Source organism: Hypanus sabinus, chromosome 20 (genome assembly GCF_030144855.1).
Source record: "Hypanus sabinus isolate sHypSab1 chromosome 20, sHypSab1.hap1, whole genome shotgun sequence".
NCBI classification, from domain to species: Eukaryota; Metazoa; Chordata; class Chondrichthyes; order Myliobatiformes; family Dasyatidae; genus Hypanus; species Hypanus sabinus.
Genome location: NC_082725.1, coordinates 18,746,777 through 18,765,568, shown reverse-complemented (window position 1 = coordinate 18,765,568; position 18,792 = coordinate 18,746,777). Strand labels below are relative to the sequence as shown.

Genomic DNA, 18,792 nt, shown 5'->3' with positions numbered 1-18,792 from the left:
TCCAATGATCAGAAGTTCAGCCGGACTAGTCCAATAAATAATGGCTATATGCCCAGATCAAAGTAAGGCACACACAAAGTGCAGGAGGAACTCAGCAGGCCAGAGAGTGTCTATAGAGAGGTTGATGTTTTGGGCCAAGACCCTCCATCAGGACTCGGTCTGAAAAGTTGAGTGCTCCTTTCTTTCTTTCTTTCTAAATCTTTTTATTATTATTAGTAATATGAACAGAATACAAATAATATATTGATAAAGAAATTACCAACATAAATTCTATTACATATGAAAAAAAACATACATAATAGTTACAATATAAATGAGTTTACCAAGACATAAGCCATAAAATATATGTATGAACATGGTAAGTCTAAATATTTCATAATATATAATATAAAAAAAAACAGAAAAAAAGAAAGAAAAAAAATTAAAAAAATATATATATAATGCAAAACTAGCTAATCTACTAATCTAATAACTAATATAGAAAAAAAGAGAGAGAGAAAAAAAGGGGCTGTTTATAATATCTCACAAAAATAAGTATTCATCAATGCTGCCACTTCCGGTCCTCTCAACATACATAAGCTAAAAGCTGGGAAATCAAATGAATTTGGCACAGGATCATATTACATCATATGAAAATGTTGAATAAATGGTCTCCATAACTTTTCAAATTTAATAGAAGTCTCAAAAGTACCACTTCTAATTTTTTCTAAATTTAAACATAACATAGTTTGAGAGAACCAATTAAATACAGTGGGAGGATTAATTTCTTTCCAATTCAACAATATAGATCTTCTAGCCATCAGAGTTAGAAATGCAATCATTCGACGGGCAGAAGAAGATAAATGCAGTGAGTCTAACATTGGTAAACCAAAAATTGCGGTAATAGGATGAGGTTGTAAACCAATATTCAAAACCGCAGAAATAATATCAAAAATATCTTTCCAATATTTCTCCAAAAATGAACAAGACGAAAACATATGAGTTAAAGACGCAATTTCAGATTGACATCTATCACAAATAGGACTAACATGAGAGTAAAAATGAGCTAATTTATCCTTGGACATATGGGCCCAATGTACGACCTTAAATTGTATTAATGAATGTTTGGCACATAACAATGATGTATTAACTAACTGAAGAATTCTATCCCAATTCTCACTAGAAATAATAAGACTAAGCTCTCTTTCCCAATCCTTTTTAGTCTTATAAAGAGGCTCTGAACGTATCTTCATAATTATATTATAAAGTTTTGAAATAAGCCCTTTTTGAAAAGGGTCTAATTCAAATAAACTCTCCAAAATATCTGAAGGCACAAAATTTGGAAACATAGGGAGTACAGAACTTAAAAAATGTCTAATCTGTAAATATCTAAAAAAATGAAATCTAGGCAAGTTATATTTGTTGGATAATTGCTCAAAAGACATGAAACAATTGTCTAAAAATAAATCAGAAAATCTTAGTAATCCCTTAGTTTTCCAAGCCGAATAAGCTTGATCTATAATGGAAGGGTGGAAAAAACAATTAGATACAATAGGACTATTTAAAACGAATTGAGTCAACCCAAAAAATCTCCGAAATTGAAACCATATACGCAAAGTATGTTTAACTATCGGGTTGTCAATTCATTTCGGCAATTTAGAAAGAGCAAAAGGGAGAGAAGTCCCTAAAATAGAACCCAGAGCACAAGCTGATACAGATATAGTTTCTAAACTCACCCAACAAGGGACGAAAGATCCACCCCCAACTTTCAACCAACATAACAAATATCTAGTATTAACTGCCCAATAGTAAAATCTGAAATTAGGTAATGCTAACCCGCCTTCCTTTTTTGTCTTCTGTAAATATATTTTACCTAACCTGGGATTTTTATTCTGCCATATATATGAAGAAATTTTAGAGTCAACATTAGTAAAAAAAGATTTCGGGATAAAAACTGGTATCGCTTGAAAAATATGTAAAAACTTAGGTAAAATAACCATCTTAATAGCATTAATCCTTCCTATTAGGGATAAAGATAAAGGTGACCACTTAGTAAACAAACCTTTAATCTGAACAAATAAGGGTAAAAAATTAAATCTAAATAAATCTTTATGGTTTTTTGTGATTTTGATCCCTAAAAAAGTAAAAGAATCATTAACTAATTTAAAAGGTAAATTTCCATAAATTGGAACCCATTTATTCAAAGGAAACAATTCACTTTTATTAAGATTTAACTTATACCCAGAAAACTCACTAAATTGAGCCAATAATGACAAAACTGCTGGGATGGATTTCTCCGGGTTAGAAATGAATAGTCATAAATCATCTGTATACAAAGATAATTTATGAATGTCTGTCCCTCGATTAATACCCAAAATATCCTGTGATTGTCTGATGGCAATTGCCAAAGGTTCTAAGGCAATGTTAAATAGTAATGGACTAAGAGGACATCCTTGTCTAGTGCCCCAAAATAGGCGAAAAAAGGGAGATCTTTGATTATTGGTAAACACTGAGGCGAGTGCTCCTATCCATAGATGCTATCTGTTGTGCTGAGTTCCTCCAGCATTTTGTGTGTGTTACTCTGGATTTCCAGCATCTGCAGAACATCTTGTGTTACGAACAGTTCAAGGGCTAGGTATCTGCAGTTCTCCACGAGAATGATTTTTGGGATCCTTGTTGTTTGTTACATAAATTACAATCTTATGTGTTGTGACTAACTGAGCAAGAAAATCACTGGATGACATCAATCCAGCAGCAGTGCGTATTCAAAATCATATACTTTGTAAACAAGTACTGAAGTATTGCTTGAAATTATTGAATTTAAAAAGACATATTTTAAACTTTAAGGCAGGGTATGAAATCCTTCTTTGTTGTCTATTGTTAAGTGTGGCTGACTAAGTTACAAAGAAACATAGAAATCTATAGCACGTTACAGGCCCTTTGGCCCACAATGTTGTGCCGATCATGTAACTTACTCTACGAATTACCTGGAATTTCCTGCCACATAGCCCTCTATCATGTATCTGTCTAATAGTATCTTAAAAGACCCTATTGTATTCACCTCTACCATCTTTGTTGGCAGTGCATTCCATGTACCCACCAATCTCTGTGTGAAAAATAAACACTCAGGTTGACAAATAAAACCTGCATCAGATTTTTTGACCCTCCTTCCCTTCCAAATGCAATATTTCACACTTTACCATGATTAAGTTCCGCCTGCCTTCCCTGCCCAGCCTAGCAGCTGATCATTAGCAAATATTTTGTAGGGGAAAATAGCCCTTCTCACCCACCAGCCATTTTTGTAAAAACACAATTCAGATACCGGAAGTTTGCTTAGCAAGTTCACAGATGATACAAAACCATTAACCACACAGAGTAACTGGATAATACTGGAAATTTATGATGAATTACATGGAAACTCACCTCTACCACACATCCCAGGTCCCTCACATAATCACGCTCAGTCTCCACCAGCTCCTGTAAGACATAGCTGCATGAAAAGAAACAATATTATCAGATGTATGATAAAAAAAAATTAAAGAACAGCAACTCACATCAATAATGTGAATTTGTCTGGGGTCCATAGCATAAAGTGGCCCACTGGACACCCAAGATTGCATTAAGGGGCAGTAATGTGCTCGTGATTACTGCTCTGCAATATGTCTTACACTGAGTTGCAAATCAGTCCATTAGCTATGTCCTTATCAACAGAAATTACTTTGACAATTTATCACCCTGCTTACCATTCATCCAAAATGTTCAGACATTTACAAACAATTAAAAAGAACATAAAAATAATTATGTTATTAAGCATTTAGAATCATCAGAAACACAGAGCATCAGAAAATAAGTAAACACATATGATTTAACTCAAATAATTTTTAAAAACTTGTAAATTACTGAAACTGAACCCCATGTCATTTGTATCTATTGAAATGAATGTAATCTCTGAATTAGCACCAGATCTAACTACCCAGTAGGCAGATTTTACACTAAAATTGAGAGGAAACTGTAAGAAACAAATGTTCTGCTGCTGAAGTCCATAAATAGACCAGTATTAGGAGGTAGTCAGGATAATAGTCAGGTGGAAACTTGGGATTTTTTGTTTAAAGGAGTTGACCTTAAAAGTGGATAGTGATTTGACTACCTCTGTTAAAAATTATGTTCATTGCTGATCTCAAACAGATGGAATGATCAGAAGATTGTAAATTTAATGATTTTTATTTTATAATAGGTGGAGTTTGCAGTCACGTTTTCAAAATTCAATGAAGGCTGTACCTTTAGGTACACAAAATGCTAGAGGAACTCAGCAGGTCAGGCAGCATCTATGGAAAAGAGTAAATAGTCAACATTTTGGGCCGAGACCCTTCATCGGGACTGGAAAAAGAGATGTGGTCAGAGCAAGAAGGTGGAGGGAGGGGAGTAAGAAGTACAAGATAGTAGGTGATAGGTAAAATCGTGGGTGGTGGGCAGATACTGAGTGAAGTAGAACTGCAAAGTTGATTGGTGAAAGAGATAAAGGGCTAGAGAGGTAGAAGACCATGGAGAAAAGGGAAGGGGGAGGAACTTCAGAGGGAGGTTGATAGGCAGGTAAGGAGATAAGGTTAGAGAGTGAAATGGTAATGGGAATGGTGAAGAGGGGCGGCAATTACTGGAAGTTCAAGAAATCGATGTTCATGCCATCTGGGTGGAGGCTACTTAGATGGAATCCAAGGTGTAACCTGTGTGACCTCATCCCAACAGTAGAGGAGGCCATGGACTGACATGTCAGAATGGGAATGGGAAGTAGAGTTGAAGTGGGTGGCTACTGGGAGATCCTGCTTTTTCTGGCGCACTCGATGATGCGGTCTTTCAATCTATGTTGGGTCTCACTGATATACAGGCGGCTACACTGGAAGAACCAGATACAATAGATGACCCCAACAGACTCACAGGTGAAGTGTCGCCTCACCTGGACAGACTGTTTGGGGCCCTGAATGGTCGCAAGGGAGGAGGTGTGGACATAGGTATGGCACTTGTTCTGCTTCCAAGGAATCAGTACAAGGAGGGAGATCAGTGAAGCGGGACCAATGGACAAGGAAGTCATGAAGGGGAGATCACTGTGGAAAGCAGAAAATGGAAGGTGAGAGAAAGATATGCTTGCTGGTGGAAGCTGCTTGGAGATGGCAGAAGTTACAGAGATTAAGTAAGAACTAATTTAATGAATAGTTCTGGGCTGTGATAAATATTTTGAAATGTAGCCCATATTATAAATCATAGCTTGGGATAGATGGATGAACAGATAAATATATACAGAATAAACAGTGGATTCTGGTTAATTGGGCAAACAGTTAATCAGGGCAGCCGCATATTTGAGACAACTCTTAAAGAACGAAAAGTAATCAGGAAAATAGCCAGGGTTCCCTTTGTTTATTTGAAAAGCTATGCTGCTTAATTGGTCTTGGAGACTTGCTGAACAGGTTCTAAATAATGTCAGTTGCATGCACTTGTATGGCCATTAGACATTACATTGTGCTTACAGCGAAGTTTTAAATAGCTTTAGTTGCATGTGTTTGCATTCAAAAAGCAGTGATTTCTGCCTCTGATGGTTGTTGAGGAATAAGCAGTAAGACAACTCCAAACTGTTTTGTTCAGTGCAGTTTCAAGCATGCAGGCTTGTCGATACAAGAAATAGAGTGAAAATGAAACGACTGCTTCACTACTTCAACAAGTTAGGAATTACAAAGAATTTTAAGGTATCAATAAAGCATCTTGAATGTTGCAATGAAAATAAAGATTTGGAGGATGCAATCACACTAGCTGTCTGTTCATTGTGTACACTGGATGAATTCCTACATCAATAACAAGTAGAAACACACAATTTTATCGTACTGTAGTACAATTGGTAGTGTTGTAATTTGTCCCGCATTAACACTTAAATACATAATTTGTTCTCCAGTTAAACCACAGATTGTCTATGTATACAGATACATAGTATATAATATAATAGTAAACTATAATATATTTATATTTATTATTGCATCATTGTATTAATTAATTATATAAATTGTAGGTTGATTACAAAATAATCTACATTTAAATATACCAGGAAATTACAAATCATGTCAACATTAAATATAGTTTGAAGAAAACTTCACTGAAACATCTGCAAATTCAAAGTAAATGAAAGACACTTTGCTGCTAATGGACGAGTGACTTACTGGCGCCTCTTAAGGGAACTAGATTTCCTTTCTTCCATTTCATCAATAGGAGAGGAGGAGGAAGTACACAGCAAAGAGTTATCAGATGGGTTGAAAGATGGACTGCTGCTATCTGCTTGATCAACAGAGAGGGATGTTGGACGGTCCTCCAGTGCCTGCAAGTTTTTATTAGATGCATGAGGAAGAAAAACACTTTTTTAGTAATTGTAATATAAAAGAAAACTAAAATCCAATAACCTGTTGGGTTATTGTTCATTTATTTGGCCTGGTTTAGAGAGTATGGATTATGATCAGAGATTAAGGAAGCTAGGTTTTTACTCTTTGGAGAGAAGGAGGATGAGAGGAGACATGATAGAGGTGTACAAGATATTAAGAGGAATAGACAGAGTGGACAGCCAGCGCCTCTTCCCCAGGACACCACTGCTTAGTACAAGAGGACATGGCTTTAAGGTAAGGGGAGGGAAGTTCAAGGGGGATATGAGAGGAAAGTTTTTCACTCAGAGAGTGGTTGGTGCGTGGAATGCACTGCCTGAGTTAGTGGTGGAGGCAGATACACTAGTCAAGTTTAAGAGACTACTAGACAGGTATATGGAGGAATTTAAGGTGGGGGTTATATGGGAGGCAGGGTTTGAGGGTCGGCACAACATTGTGGACCGAAGGCCTGTAATGTGCTGTACTATTCTATATTCTATTTCAAACTTCTAATACATGATTGTTTTGAATGTAAATGATCCAAACAAAGTATTTACCTATTGCTCTTGTTAAACTGATGCTTAGAAGGTAATGGTGGGCCTTCTTAAATGTTGATGAAGGCTGCTTAGCAGTACTAACATGAAGGGGATTCTAGCATTACAATACAGCAGTGAAGAATTATTGGACAGAAGTTAGTCACCAGAATCAGGATCAGGTTTAGTATCACTACACTAAGTCATGAAATTTGTTATGTGGCAGCAATACAACACAATACCTAATAAAAAATTGTAAATTACAGTATGTATATATGTTAAATAAGTAGTATAAAGAGAGAGAGAAAAAATTAGTGAGGTAGTGTTCATGAGTTCAATGTCCATTCAGACATCTGATGGCAGAGGGGAAGAAGCTTTTCTTGAATCGTTGTGTGTGTCTTCAGGCTCCTGTACCTCCTCCCTGACAGTAGCAACAAAAAGAGGTATAATCTGAGTAATGGGGGGGGGGGGGGGTCCTAGATAATGAATGCCACCTTTCTAAGGCATTCCTCCTTGAAGATGTCCTGGAAGCTGGGGTACATCTTGTCCATAATGGAGCTGACTGAGTTTACAATGTTCTACAGAATGTTGTCCTGGCTGCCTTTTCAAAAATGCCTGACTTTGAATCCAACACTGATTAATCAGTCATGGGTACAGGAGGAGACCTCTCCAATTTTTATTTATCTGGAGGAAACTGCTAAACTGGACAAATACACTCAGCAGTCCTAAGAATGATCTGCACAGGAAATACAGAACTTATAAGAACATAAGAAATAGGAGCAGGAGTAGGCCAACTGGCCCATCGAGCCTGCTCCGCCATTCAATAAGATCATGGCTGATCTGACCATGGACTAATCCCTACCTCCGTGCATTTTCCCCATAACCCTTAATTCCCCTACTATGCAAAAATTTATCCAACTTTATAAAGCATATTATTAGAGAGCAACAGTGGTAAGTTACATGTCTGGTTATGCTCACTCAGGGACAGGAGGGCCCCCGTTTTTTTTAACGTTTGCCTTACGACAGCTCGCTGTTATGAATGACCTACATTACTACCTGTTTTCGCTAACCAAAGAGGATTTTCGCTTTTGCAAAAAAAAAAGACGCCTGCTTTATATGTGTGTTTACCCCGAGAAAGACTACCATGACTGTGAAGCCTTGTGTGGGCAGTTGTGTGCGCATATGTGTACAAGCGTAGGCGTGTACGCATGTACGTACCGATTCTTTTCCTCCAAATTGATCTTGGCTCGCTGCCTTCCCCGTTTTGATAAGTGAAGCTACACCGTACATACAATACTTCTACTTTATATAGGCTGTGTATTTATCATATAATTCTTGCTTTTACTATATGTTAGTGTTATTTTAGGTTTTATGTGTTATTTGGTATGATTTGCTAGGTTATTGTTTGGGTCTGGGAACGCTCAAAATTTTTTCCCATATAAATGAATGGTAATTGCTTCTACGCCTTATGCCATTTCGGGTTACAAAAGGTTTCATAGGAACGCTCTATCTTTGGATAGCGGGGGAAACCTGTTACTGTGTTTGAAGCCACATTGGAGGTTGATCATTAAAAAATCCGTTCCATTTCCCTGAAAGGTTACTGTCACTAAAAATATAAACATACTTGTACTTCACTTCTAAACTGATTCCCAACTTTGTGGGGATTCTTACTTATAGAAATAAGATATACATTGTAGAAATAAACATTATAAGTAAAGTATCAAAGAGAAGCTGAATTAATTTTAAATGATGTCAATAAATGGGCATTCTCTCTTACCATTTTACTTTTCACAAGCTCTTCAATAGCACTAACAAGCTCTGCAGCACTGGGTGTCTCTGAACTTGTGGGGCGTACAGATAAGCGTGAGGATGTCTAAGAGAGGAGAGAAAGTTCATTGAAGGAATAATGTCTCTTTTGGAACAACTGCTTTGGTCAGTTAAAGTAAGACAAACGTTACCAAAATGCTATCATTAATAGTCAATAAAGGATATCCAGCCATTTCTACAAATCTATTGTTGAGTTTACTTTTCTTTTTAAAGGGGTCAAGGCTCACCATTTCTGAGGCATCCTCAAAGTACATTCGGATGTATGGATTTGTTCCCAGACCAGGACTGCAGGAATTTAGGAGATCTCTGGCCTCAAAAGCAATATGACGTCAACTTATGTTTAGTTGTACAAAATTGCATGCATCTGGCAGAATATTGTGGGAACCAACAGTAAGGATTTCTGGGTAGGGACACTTGGCCAATCAGAGTAAACTATCAGTACATGCTTTTTAGGTGTTTCATGTACCATTAGGTGCACAACAGACTTAATTTCCACATGGTGACTAATAATAACAAAAGATATTTGTGAAAAAGGAGGTTTGTTCAGCACAGTAAACAACTTTCAATGTTAATCCTTTTTTTAATTAAAAAAAAGATTGATATAATTAAATTGAACCTTGCAAACAGCAAGCTTCACACAAAATTTAGCCAAAGTGGTTTAGGAACAAGTAAAACAATTCAACAGAAATGCCAAGACAGAGGAAGCATAATGATTTAAATGGAAAGATAAGGGAACTGAGAGAATACAGAGACAGAACATAAATCAACATAATGCTGTGAGAAGAGTACATTTAAAAAAGAGAAAACAAACCAATTAGTTACAGCATACAAGTTATTGTTTTTCCACATTAATGACAGACTTCAAGTGATACATTAACACAAATTAAACATTCTTCAATAAATACAAATTACAGTAAAACTCTAAGCAAATTGTTAAAATAATTAGGCAATAGTGAAAGTCAAAACTACTGATTTAAATTCCAATTTTACATGCAATGAAAATAATATCATATTTCATTGCATAAAAGCAGTCTCAAGCCAAATGATTACTACTTAAGTTGACAACTGTAAGTCTGATGGGAAATTCCTTGTGATGTAGTCAAGAATCCTGCTATGTATTCACCTAGATGAAAAAAAGAATCAAAAGACCTTTTTCCAATTGTTATGCTTCTGTTGTTACAGATCGATACATCACAGGTTTAATTTGCTTCACTTTAAATTTTGTGACGAAGTGGAAAAAATCTTTCAAATCAAATAGTTAACTGAGAATCTTAGGTTTTTTTTGAAAGAACTGTCTGACAGGTTTTTACTTTAGAAATGCTACAGTTATCCTTTTGTTGGTTAAATTTGGATGTGATTCTTACCTTGTCATCCTGTGAATCCGGCTGGAGAAGACTATGTTGCTGAATTGCCATTGGAGGGGGAAGAGGCACAGCGTCTGCCCCCTCCTCACCTTCTTCTTCCCCACAGCTCTGCATTCCTGAAGATGATGATTTTGACAGAGTTCCACTGCTGAGCCCTTCATTCCGTCCTCTCTGTGGAAAAATAAAATCAATACCAATAAAACCAGGCTCAGAGGTAAACCTGGTTAGTGTGATAATTAATGAAAGCAGGAAGGGATTCATCCTTGAATTGGTCATGGTAAGAGTGCAATACAACAACCTTAATGCATTGTATTCCATTTCTGAAATTCAGTTCCATTGACCAATAGGACCTCATTTCAAAAGCAAAGCACAACATGTGGAGTGCATGTTCAATATGAATTTCTGACAATTAAAGCTGCAAGTTCCTACATATGTTTCCAGTTGTGTAAACACTGGCATGTTCCAATTTTAACGGAGCAAATTGGAATTCTTAGTTTTTTTTATTAGTTCCTGTTTTGGAGTCATGAAGCAGCTACACCATTGCTGGATTCTGCGGCATTTTAAAACTTATTATCTCTGACTTACCTTGTTATCTTCATTAAAGAATCTAGACCTTGATACCTAACTTTTATCTCCTCTATCTCTAAATGTAATAATTTGTTTTAAAAATACCGCATCTTAAACCTGAAATGGGTAAGATTTTCATTTCACAGAGGAATGTGAACCCTTTTGAAAGATCAGGAAATTGGGGGCTATGTGAAACCGTACAGATGAGGAGCAGAGAGAAGCAAAGGTCAGGAATAGTGCAAACTACTTTTTATTCTGCATTCTCCCTGACTTCCTTCTTAGTCCAGAAAAAGGGTCTCACCCCGAAAAATTGACTGTTTACTCTTTCTCGTGGATGCTGCCTGACTTGCTGAGTTCCTCCAGCATTTTGTGTGTGCTGCTTAAAAAATAAACCCTGTTAAAACTGTAAATGTAAATGAAAGAGCAGATATGTGGAATGATTGGTTATAATCTGTATTCACTGCAGAGAACATAAATCTTGGAAAATTAATACCAAGTTTCTTAAAACGAGCATGTATAAAATATCAACAATGGAAAAAATGAAGGGGATAATAAGCATCAAGTCCTCAGGACTAGACGGTGTGCACCTCAATTTTCTAAATAGTTAAAAGTATTATTTATGACCTAATAAGAGTATACAAGTTCTTTTAATTCATGAAAAAGTGTTATCTAAGGACCTGCAAGGATCCATTCAGGTGTACAACCGTTCCCTGTAGTTATAAATGCCTTGGGTGTATGGATTGATGGTAAAATCCAAAATTGGCTGTATGGCAAACAATAGGAATAGAAGGGTTAAATTATTAAACAAAATAAGTAATGTTGTCAGGAAAAGGAAAAAGACTGATAATTGGGAACATTTTAGAATCCAGCAAATGATGACCAAGAGTTAAATAGATTATAAGAATAAACTAGCAATAAACAAAAACAGACAAGGAGCTTCTCTAGATATGCAAAAGGGAAAAGACAGCAAGGGTACATGTAGATCCCTTACAGACACAGAATGAAGAATCTATAATGGGACATAATGAAATGGCAGAGGAATTAAACAAATACTTTGTGTCTCTCTTCATCGAGGAAGCCACAGAAAACTTCCCAGAAATACTGGAGAACCAAGGATCCAGTGCAAATGGGGAAAAGGAAAGAAATCAGTATTAGTATAACATACTATTAGAGAAATTAATGAGTTTGAAATTTGATAAATCCTAAGGCTCTGATGATCTACATCCTAGAATTTGGAATGAAGTGGCAATAGGGACAGCAGATGCTCTGATTATCATTTTCAAAAAATCGACAGATTCTTGAATGGTTCCTGCAGTCTGTTGAGTAGCACACTAATTAACAAAGGGAGACACTGAAAACCTTCTGATCTGTTTAGTTTAACACTGGTAGTAAAGAAATGCTAGAAACTAGGATGTAGGATTTGATCTCAAGATATTCAAAAACAATATGACTGAACAAGATCAAAATGGATGTATGGAAGAAAATTCATGTTTAACTAAACAAATGGAGTTCTTTGTCAAGTAGATAAGGGAGTGCATTTACATTTTCAAGAAGATTTTGATAAGACTTTATACAGGAAAATAGAAAACAAAACAGAAAAATCATTCTTCTCAGATTGGTTAGTTGTGAATACTAGGGTACAGCAAGAATCAAAGCTTAGGTCCCAATTATTCAAATACACATCAATGAATGGTGAATTTCTGGCATCCTCTACCCCAGGGGCTGTGAAGACTTGAACACTGATGGATTAATGGGCTGCTGGATATTAAAGGAGCCAAGGAATGTGTGGGTAGAGCAGGAAAATTAAATCAAGGTAGACAACTAGTCATGATCCTAGCAGGGCAGGTTTGAAGGGGCCAAATTACTTACTCCAGCTCCAAAGTTCGGTGCACTTTTTTTTAAGATTGTGAAGGCGCACAACAGTGTCAAATGGATTTTTGATATATTTAAGTTTTGGTACGTTTGTATTCACCCACTTTGCATTGAGGAGGTCAGGATTGAGAGCTTTCTAAATGGTCAAAAAACAAAAGGAGTGATGGCCCATAAAGGTCTCAATACATAAAAAATTAAAATGTCAACATTCGTACAGAAAATAAACAAACGGATGTTTGCTTTTATATTAAGTAACTGAAAATATGATGGGAAGTGAGGAAAAGGATAAATTGACTTCACTCACAGATTAGATGTGACCTGATGTGATCAGACTTAAGGGGCTATTTCATTCTTTATGTTACTAAGACTAAGTAAAACACAAGTACAAAATATTTTGAAAGCTTTGGAAACACTGACTCTTTGACATTCTGGGTATTTGTCATTGCTCTCAAATGCCAAAAATGAAAATTGGTTGAATTTTAGACACTCGCCTCATCCACGGTTTCCTCCTGGGGTGTAGCTGCATTCTCATCTGAGTCCTTCTGAGCTCCGACATCAGCACTTTTCCGGACATCCCTGCTCTTCTTGTGCTTGTGAGCCAGTTTCTTAACATGGCCATCTGCTTTTCCACTGCTGAGTCGCCTTACGGGGCTTGTGAGCCACTTCCTCAGAGTATTACCTGGGCGTTTTGGTCCTGGCGAACTTTGAGTTGTACTTACAGAGTGAGGCTGAAGTGAGGTCACTGAAGCAGGAGGACTTGCATCGTTGCTGGACACTGAGAGCGAATCTAAGGAAGAAAAACATAAATTGTAAAGATCCACAGGACACTGAAGTCTTTTCGATAGGAAATGCCAAGTTTACATTGAGCACTTTTCTATTACTGAGTAGATTACACTGACGAGTAGAATTTCCTTAAGATTACCGTAAGACATAGGAGCAGAATTAGGCCATTCAGCCCATCAAGTCTGCCATTCGATCATGGATTTATTTATTTTCCTCTCAATTCCATTCTCTTGCTTTCTCCTCATAATCTTTGATGCCTTGCTTATCCAGAACTTATCAGCCTCTGCTTTAAATATACCTAATGACTTAGCATCCAAGGTCATCTGCGGCAATGAATTTCACAGATTCACCACCCTCTGGCTAAAGAAAAAAACAGAGCAATAAGGTTTTACACCGGATAAGCTGAAATTCAATCATTTATTTGATTCATTGTTGTTTGTGCTATGTGACATATTGGATGAATAAATAGTCCACGACAAAATAATTATTTGCATGTTCATGAAAGTATACATTATTGCACATCTTTATTCAAGTCACTACTGACAGCGAATCTCAGTTTATCACTGTAGAGGAATGCACTGCATTCACATCTGTTTACTTCATCAAAGATGGCATTCTTGACATTCTAATTCATATAGAACAAGTGAGGCCATTTTGTTGCATTGTGTATTTGTACCAACTGTAATGGTGGTATTTCTTTCATATTTTGAGGGAGCTAATGCAACTTCATGAGCACTCATGACTGTCTTATGCAATAATATGGATCTGTCATTTAGATTACTTGTGCATATTGGTCAACTAATCTGATGCATTTATTTGTCAACTCCGTCAGCCATTCTTAACAATAGACAACTACTGAAAGACTTTATATGCTTTAAAAGATTATTTTTAAATTCAATAATTAAAGGTGGTTCTTCAAAATTTGTTTAGAAAGCATATCGCTTTGAACATACAGTGCTGCTGGATTGGTATCGCCCTATGATTTTCCTGATCAGCTTGTCAACATATCACATAGCACAAACTTGTCAGCTTGTCCTTATCAATATGCTTGTCCTTATCAAGATAGTGATCAAATCTTTTTCAAAAACTGTGCAGTAATTATTCAGAGTAACATACACAAAATGCTGGAGGAATTCAGCAGGTCAGGCAACATCTATGGAGAGGAATAAACAGTCCACAATTTGTCTTTCTCTTCAATCTCAACAGGGATGACTGAAGCTTTTTAAGAATAATAAAAGCCAGAATGATCCACTGGTTGAGGGACGGAATATAAGAAACTGAATTACACAGTTGGAATGAAAGTTTTGTTCATTTTCTCATTATAAAAGCTGGAAAGTAAATCTCACAGAAAACTAACCAATATCTGAACACAGGAAAGGTTATAATACTAACCACTCTTTTCTTCCCCTGACATTTATTAACCTACATAGATTTGTAGTTCTGTTTTCATTTGCAAGAGTGATTTTACTTCCATCCCTATTGGGAGAGTTAATTCATTATACTGTCTGGATGCTCCTCATTTTTCACTCCACACAGAAAAAAGGAATACATTCAGTTCTGTAACATGTCTCGCTACTTGATCATATTACTTTTAAAAAATAAGAATAATCACCAGATGCACAGACTTACAAGGAAGGTTGACAGGAATATTACTGCAGAAGGAGCACATCTGATTTGCTGGATAACTCCAACACCACTTTTTTTTAAATAAAATTTTTCCTGTTTGAAACTAATCCTGAAGATCACCATATCCAAACATCTGCTTGGACCGAAATGTAAACAGTTAAGAGTGATATTTTATTTATAAGTTTCTTTCATCCAGCTTGCTTGAAATATTTCCTCAAATATTCAAAACCAAATTATTCATAAGCAGTTACACACATTCCTTTGTAAGTTACTTGGTCTGTTAATAAAGACCCTGAACTTATTTGGTGACTAATTCCACAACTGATTTTTACAGATAGTAAGAGACATCTATTTTATTTGTACTTCAGTGCCTGGTTTCCAATTGGGGCTGCAGTATAAGCTCAGGGGATTCAGTGACAACATACAGCTGGGCCTGTTTAAGTGAAATGAGGGTGGGAAAGTAAGTTCCACAGCCATGAGTGTTGCCTCCCTTCCACATCTGGTTTGTCAGTCCTTAAGCCTTAACTTGATGAAGTCATGGTTCACACAAAGTCCACATATGCTGCAAGTTTTAATATCTTGAACACTAATCGCAACATCTCAACGGAGTACTTATAAAAACTGAAGCAAATGCAAACACCTAACCTTAATCATAACTTGCAATGTACCTGAACACAATCAATTAACATAGTAATTACTTATTCATCACATCTGAACTTCGGTTAGTTTTCAACTACTTTAAAAATTCTCTGCCAACATGCAGAGCGTGGAAGCAAACACATTGTTTAGGTTAAATATATGAGACATGGCTAACATTTGTCTGTATTTCTACATGTCACGCAAACCCTGTGTGTGAAGATCTGAGCAACATTCCTCTTGTTTGAATTGTAAATGATTAAGATGTAGCCAGTTCAAGGGTGAAGAGTATGTATCAGCATTGTCATCATTATCTTTTCAGTGATTTTTTTGCGGGGAGGGTTGATGAAATATCAAAACAACCACATTGAATAAGAGGACAGTTCAATCCCAGTCAATGACAACAACTTTGTAAGAAAGAATGAAGACGAGAAAAATAAAAGAAAAAAAAGCAGTTAGCTGACGGAAAAGGGAAGCCATAAGATTCAGCAGTGCTCTAGACTGAGGATTTCCTCTATTTAGATGTGTCTTTCAATATGATGGCATCTGTAAGAGATCTGTGGCACGTAGTAATAGTAGGGGCATTAATCACATTGAAGAATTCTGTCGAACAGCACAGCATAAAGCAAAAAAAAACAATTCTGAATGCATGCAAAATAAATACTAGCACATGCACCCAGAGCAAAGGAAAAGCTGAAATATCATAAAAAGATTTGAAAAATCAGACTATTTAAAAATTAATAAGGGGATGAGACTTCACATAAAAGGCCAGTGAAATTACTTAATAGAAACTATGACCTAACATATGGTTCTAAACTCAGTTTGTTTTGATTGAACAAGTGCAAATCCTTTCACTAAGTTGCAAAAATAGTGTATTGAAAGGTAAAGTTTATAACAAATCACAACTTCTGTGTGAAGATCTCTCTGAAGATTGCAACTGTGCAAAGCAATAATAAGAGCACTTACATTTTCCCAATTTCCCCTGTATTGCAATCACCAAAACTGCATATTAATGACGTATGTGTAGATAAGCTTCACTGTCACTTCAGTTACAAGTCGCAGACTAAAGGGTTCCTTCTGACAAAATACAATGCTAAATGCCTCAGTTACCATGCAGTTTATTCATATGCCAATTATGGCATTATTCAAAGAGATTCAACTTTGGTCAGCCAGCACCCAAATGCTTGAGAAATGTCAGATAAAGTTTCTACAATTTTTAATACTTCATAACAGTGAACTCCAATTTTAGTCCCCAAGGATCAAGGGGATTTGCTATTTGTGTGAAACAAATCGTATAATTTTTTGCCAGCTAAATTTACAGAACCTCAAATGGATTTTATTTATTTATATATTTTATAAATATTTCAGGAGAAATATAGTTTTACATAAAATCTATGTTCATAAGATAATTAAATAATAGTCTTTTAACCTCCATAAATGCATCACATGCTCTTAGATATAGCACAAAAACTGACTTTTTACCCACCAAGCTTATACTGACCATCAACCACATATTTGCATCTGACATTAATCACATATTTAATTCTCCTCACATTCTTATCAGTTCCTACCAGGTTCTACCATTCACTTACAAACTATCATCTGTATGCCTTTGGGATATGGGACTAAACCACAGCACCCAAGGAAAAACCTATGCTGTCACAGGAAGAATGTGCAAATTCCACACAGCAGCATCAGAGGTCAGGATTGAACCTATATCCAGCACTTTGTGTTCAACATTTTGTTCTCCTTTTACTAGAAATGATTTAAGATACAGGTAATCACGGTTAAAGAAATATAATTACATATACTTCAAAAGCAAAATTTAAAAAAAACTTAGATCATTTGTCCTAAGTAGCATTAGATTAAAGAGAACTTCATAGTTTGCTATATTACATTAGATACCATTGAGGGCATTAAATCCTGAAAGGAAATACGTTCTGTTTCCAACATTTATTCTAAAGCTTTCTCTGTTCTTTCCCTGCTTATCTAACAAGTAGTTGTCTTACTTAAAACAGTTTAATATTTAATTTGTAAGTGCCATATGTCTCAGTAAATTGCATTACTTTAGAGATTTAGTGCTCCAGGCAGAGATTGTGTAATGTCATGTCTGGTCCTTTCATTCTCACAATTTCTGTACTGCTTCCAAATTTAAGATTTATGCAATTTCTAATTCACAGGTTTAAAGGAGAACAAAATAGCTGTCACTCCGGATCCGATGCAGCACAAAAAAGAAACAGAAAGATAAAGAGCACAACAATAAAAATACAAAATAAACATAAATACAAAAGATAGCTTATATACATTGATTGACTGCATGTACATAAAGTGAACATGAATAGTTATACACAAAGAACACAAGTATAACAACTAAAGCTCATCTGACATTTTCTGCACTTTAAAAAGGTTTCCTTTTTTTCTTTGTAAAAAGCAGTTTCAATTCCTGTTAATAACTGATGTGCTACATGTGTATTTCCAGGATTCAGCTGCAAGATTACTTAGGTTACCATTATTAATCTCTAGCAACATCCCCAGCTTCATGATTCCATTGTTTGAGGATCCCTACCATCCATCCCACAATTTCTCTGACTCACTACTGTCAGGAAGGAGATACAGGAGCATTAGGGCTTGGACTGCCAGACTGGAAAATTGCTTCTTCCCCCAGGCTTCAGACTAATGAATACCACTGAGTTCTTGTTGCTAGGACAATGAGCTGTTTATTGTACTGTTTTCTGTTTATCCATGCCATACACTTTGAATTATATTTTATCAACAGATTTGTGGTAATATTTTGTTTTACGTGCTGTGTGCAATAGCTGTTTTCTGGATCCACCGTAGTCCAGAGAAACGTTGTTTCATTTGGTTGTATTTATGTACAGTCAGATGACAATAAACTTAAACTTGATTAGAAAGCAAAGTATATATTATCAGCTATCACCATGAATGCCATAGCACTGATTAATTACATTAGCTATCAAATGGAAAAATAACCTCATGCATCACATATGGTGTAATTCTTCCAAATGTAACAAAGGCCCATATTGTTGTTTAGCATTTGTATGAATAAGAGCTGTGTTTTAATCTAAATTGTTCATCACATAGTATTTAAAACGTCCTTGGAATGACATGGAAAAATAAATGGCATGCTACCTTATTGTGAGACGATTCTTTTTTTCAACAAAGGGAAACCTGGGACTTCCGGTAAGATGGCGA

The 18,792-nt window shown here is 36.0% G+C and overlaps 1 protein-coding gene across 5 annotated transcripts in view; it reads right to left on the bottom strand.

Moving 5' to 3' along the window:
- The window catches only part of LOC132378335 (triple functional domain protein-like), a 346,417-nt gene that overhangs the window by 57,539 nt on the left and 270,086 nt on the right, over positions 1–18,792 (bottom strand). For all 5 annotated transcript variants that reach the window (XM_059945155.1, XM_059945150.1, XM_059945151.1 and 2 more), the window contains exons 35-39: positions 13,026–13,321; positions 10,096–10,266; positions 8,682–8,777; positions 6,180–6,334; positions 3,403–3,469 (exon numbers count right to left, since the gene is read on the bottom strand). In XM_059945155.1, the coding sequence (XP_059801138.1) occupies positions 3,403–3,469; positions 6,180–6,334; positions 8,682–8,777; positions 10,096–10,266; positions 13,026–13,321 (785 nt within the window). The remainder of the gene's footprint in view (positions 1–3,402; positions 3,470–6,179; positions 6,335–8,681; positions 8,778–10,095; positions 10,267–13,025; positions 13,322–18,792) is intronic.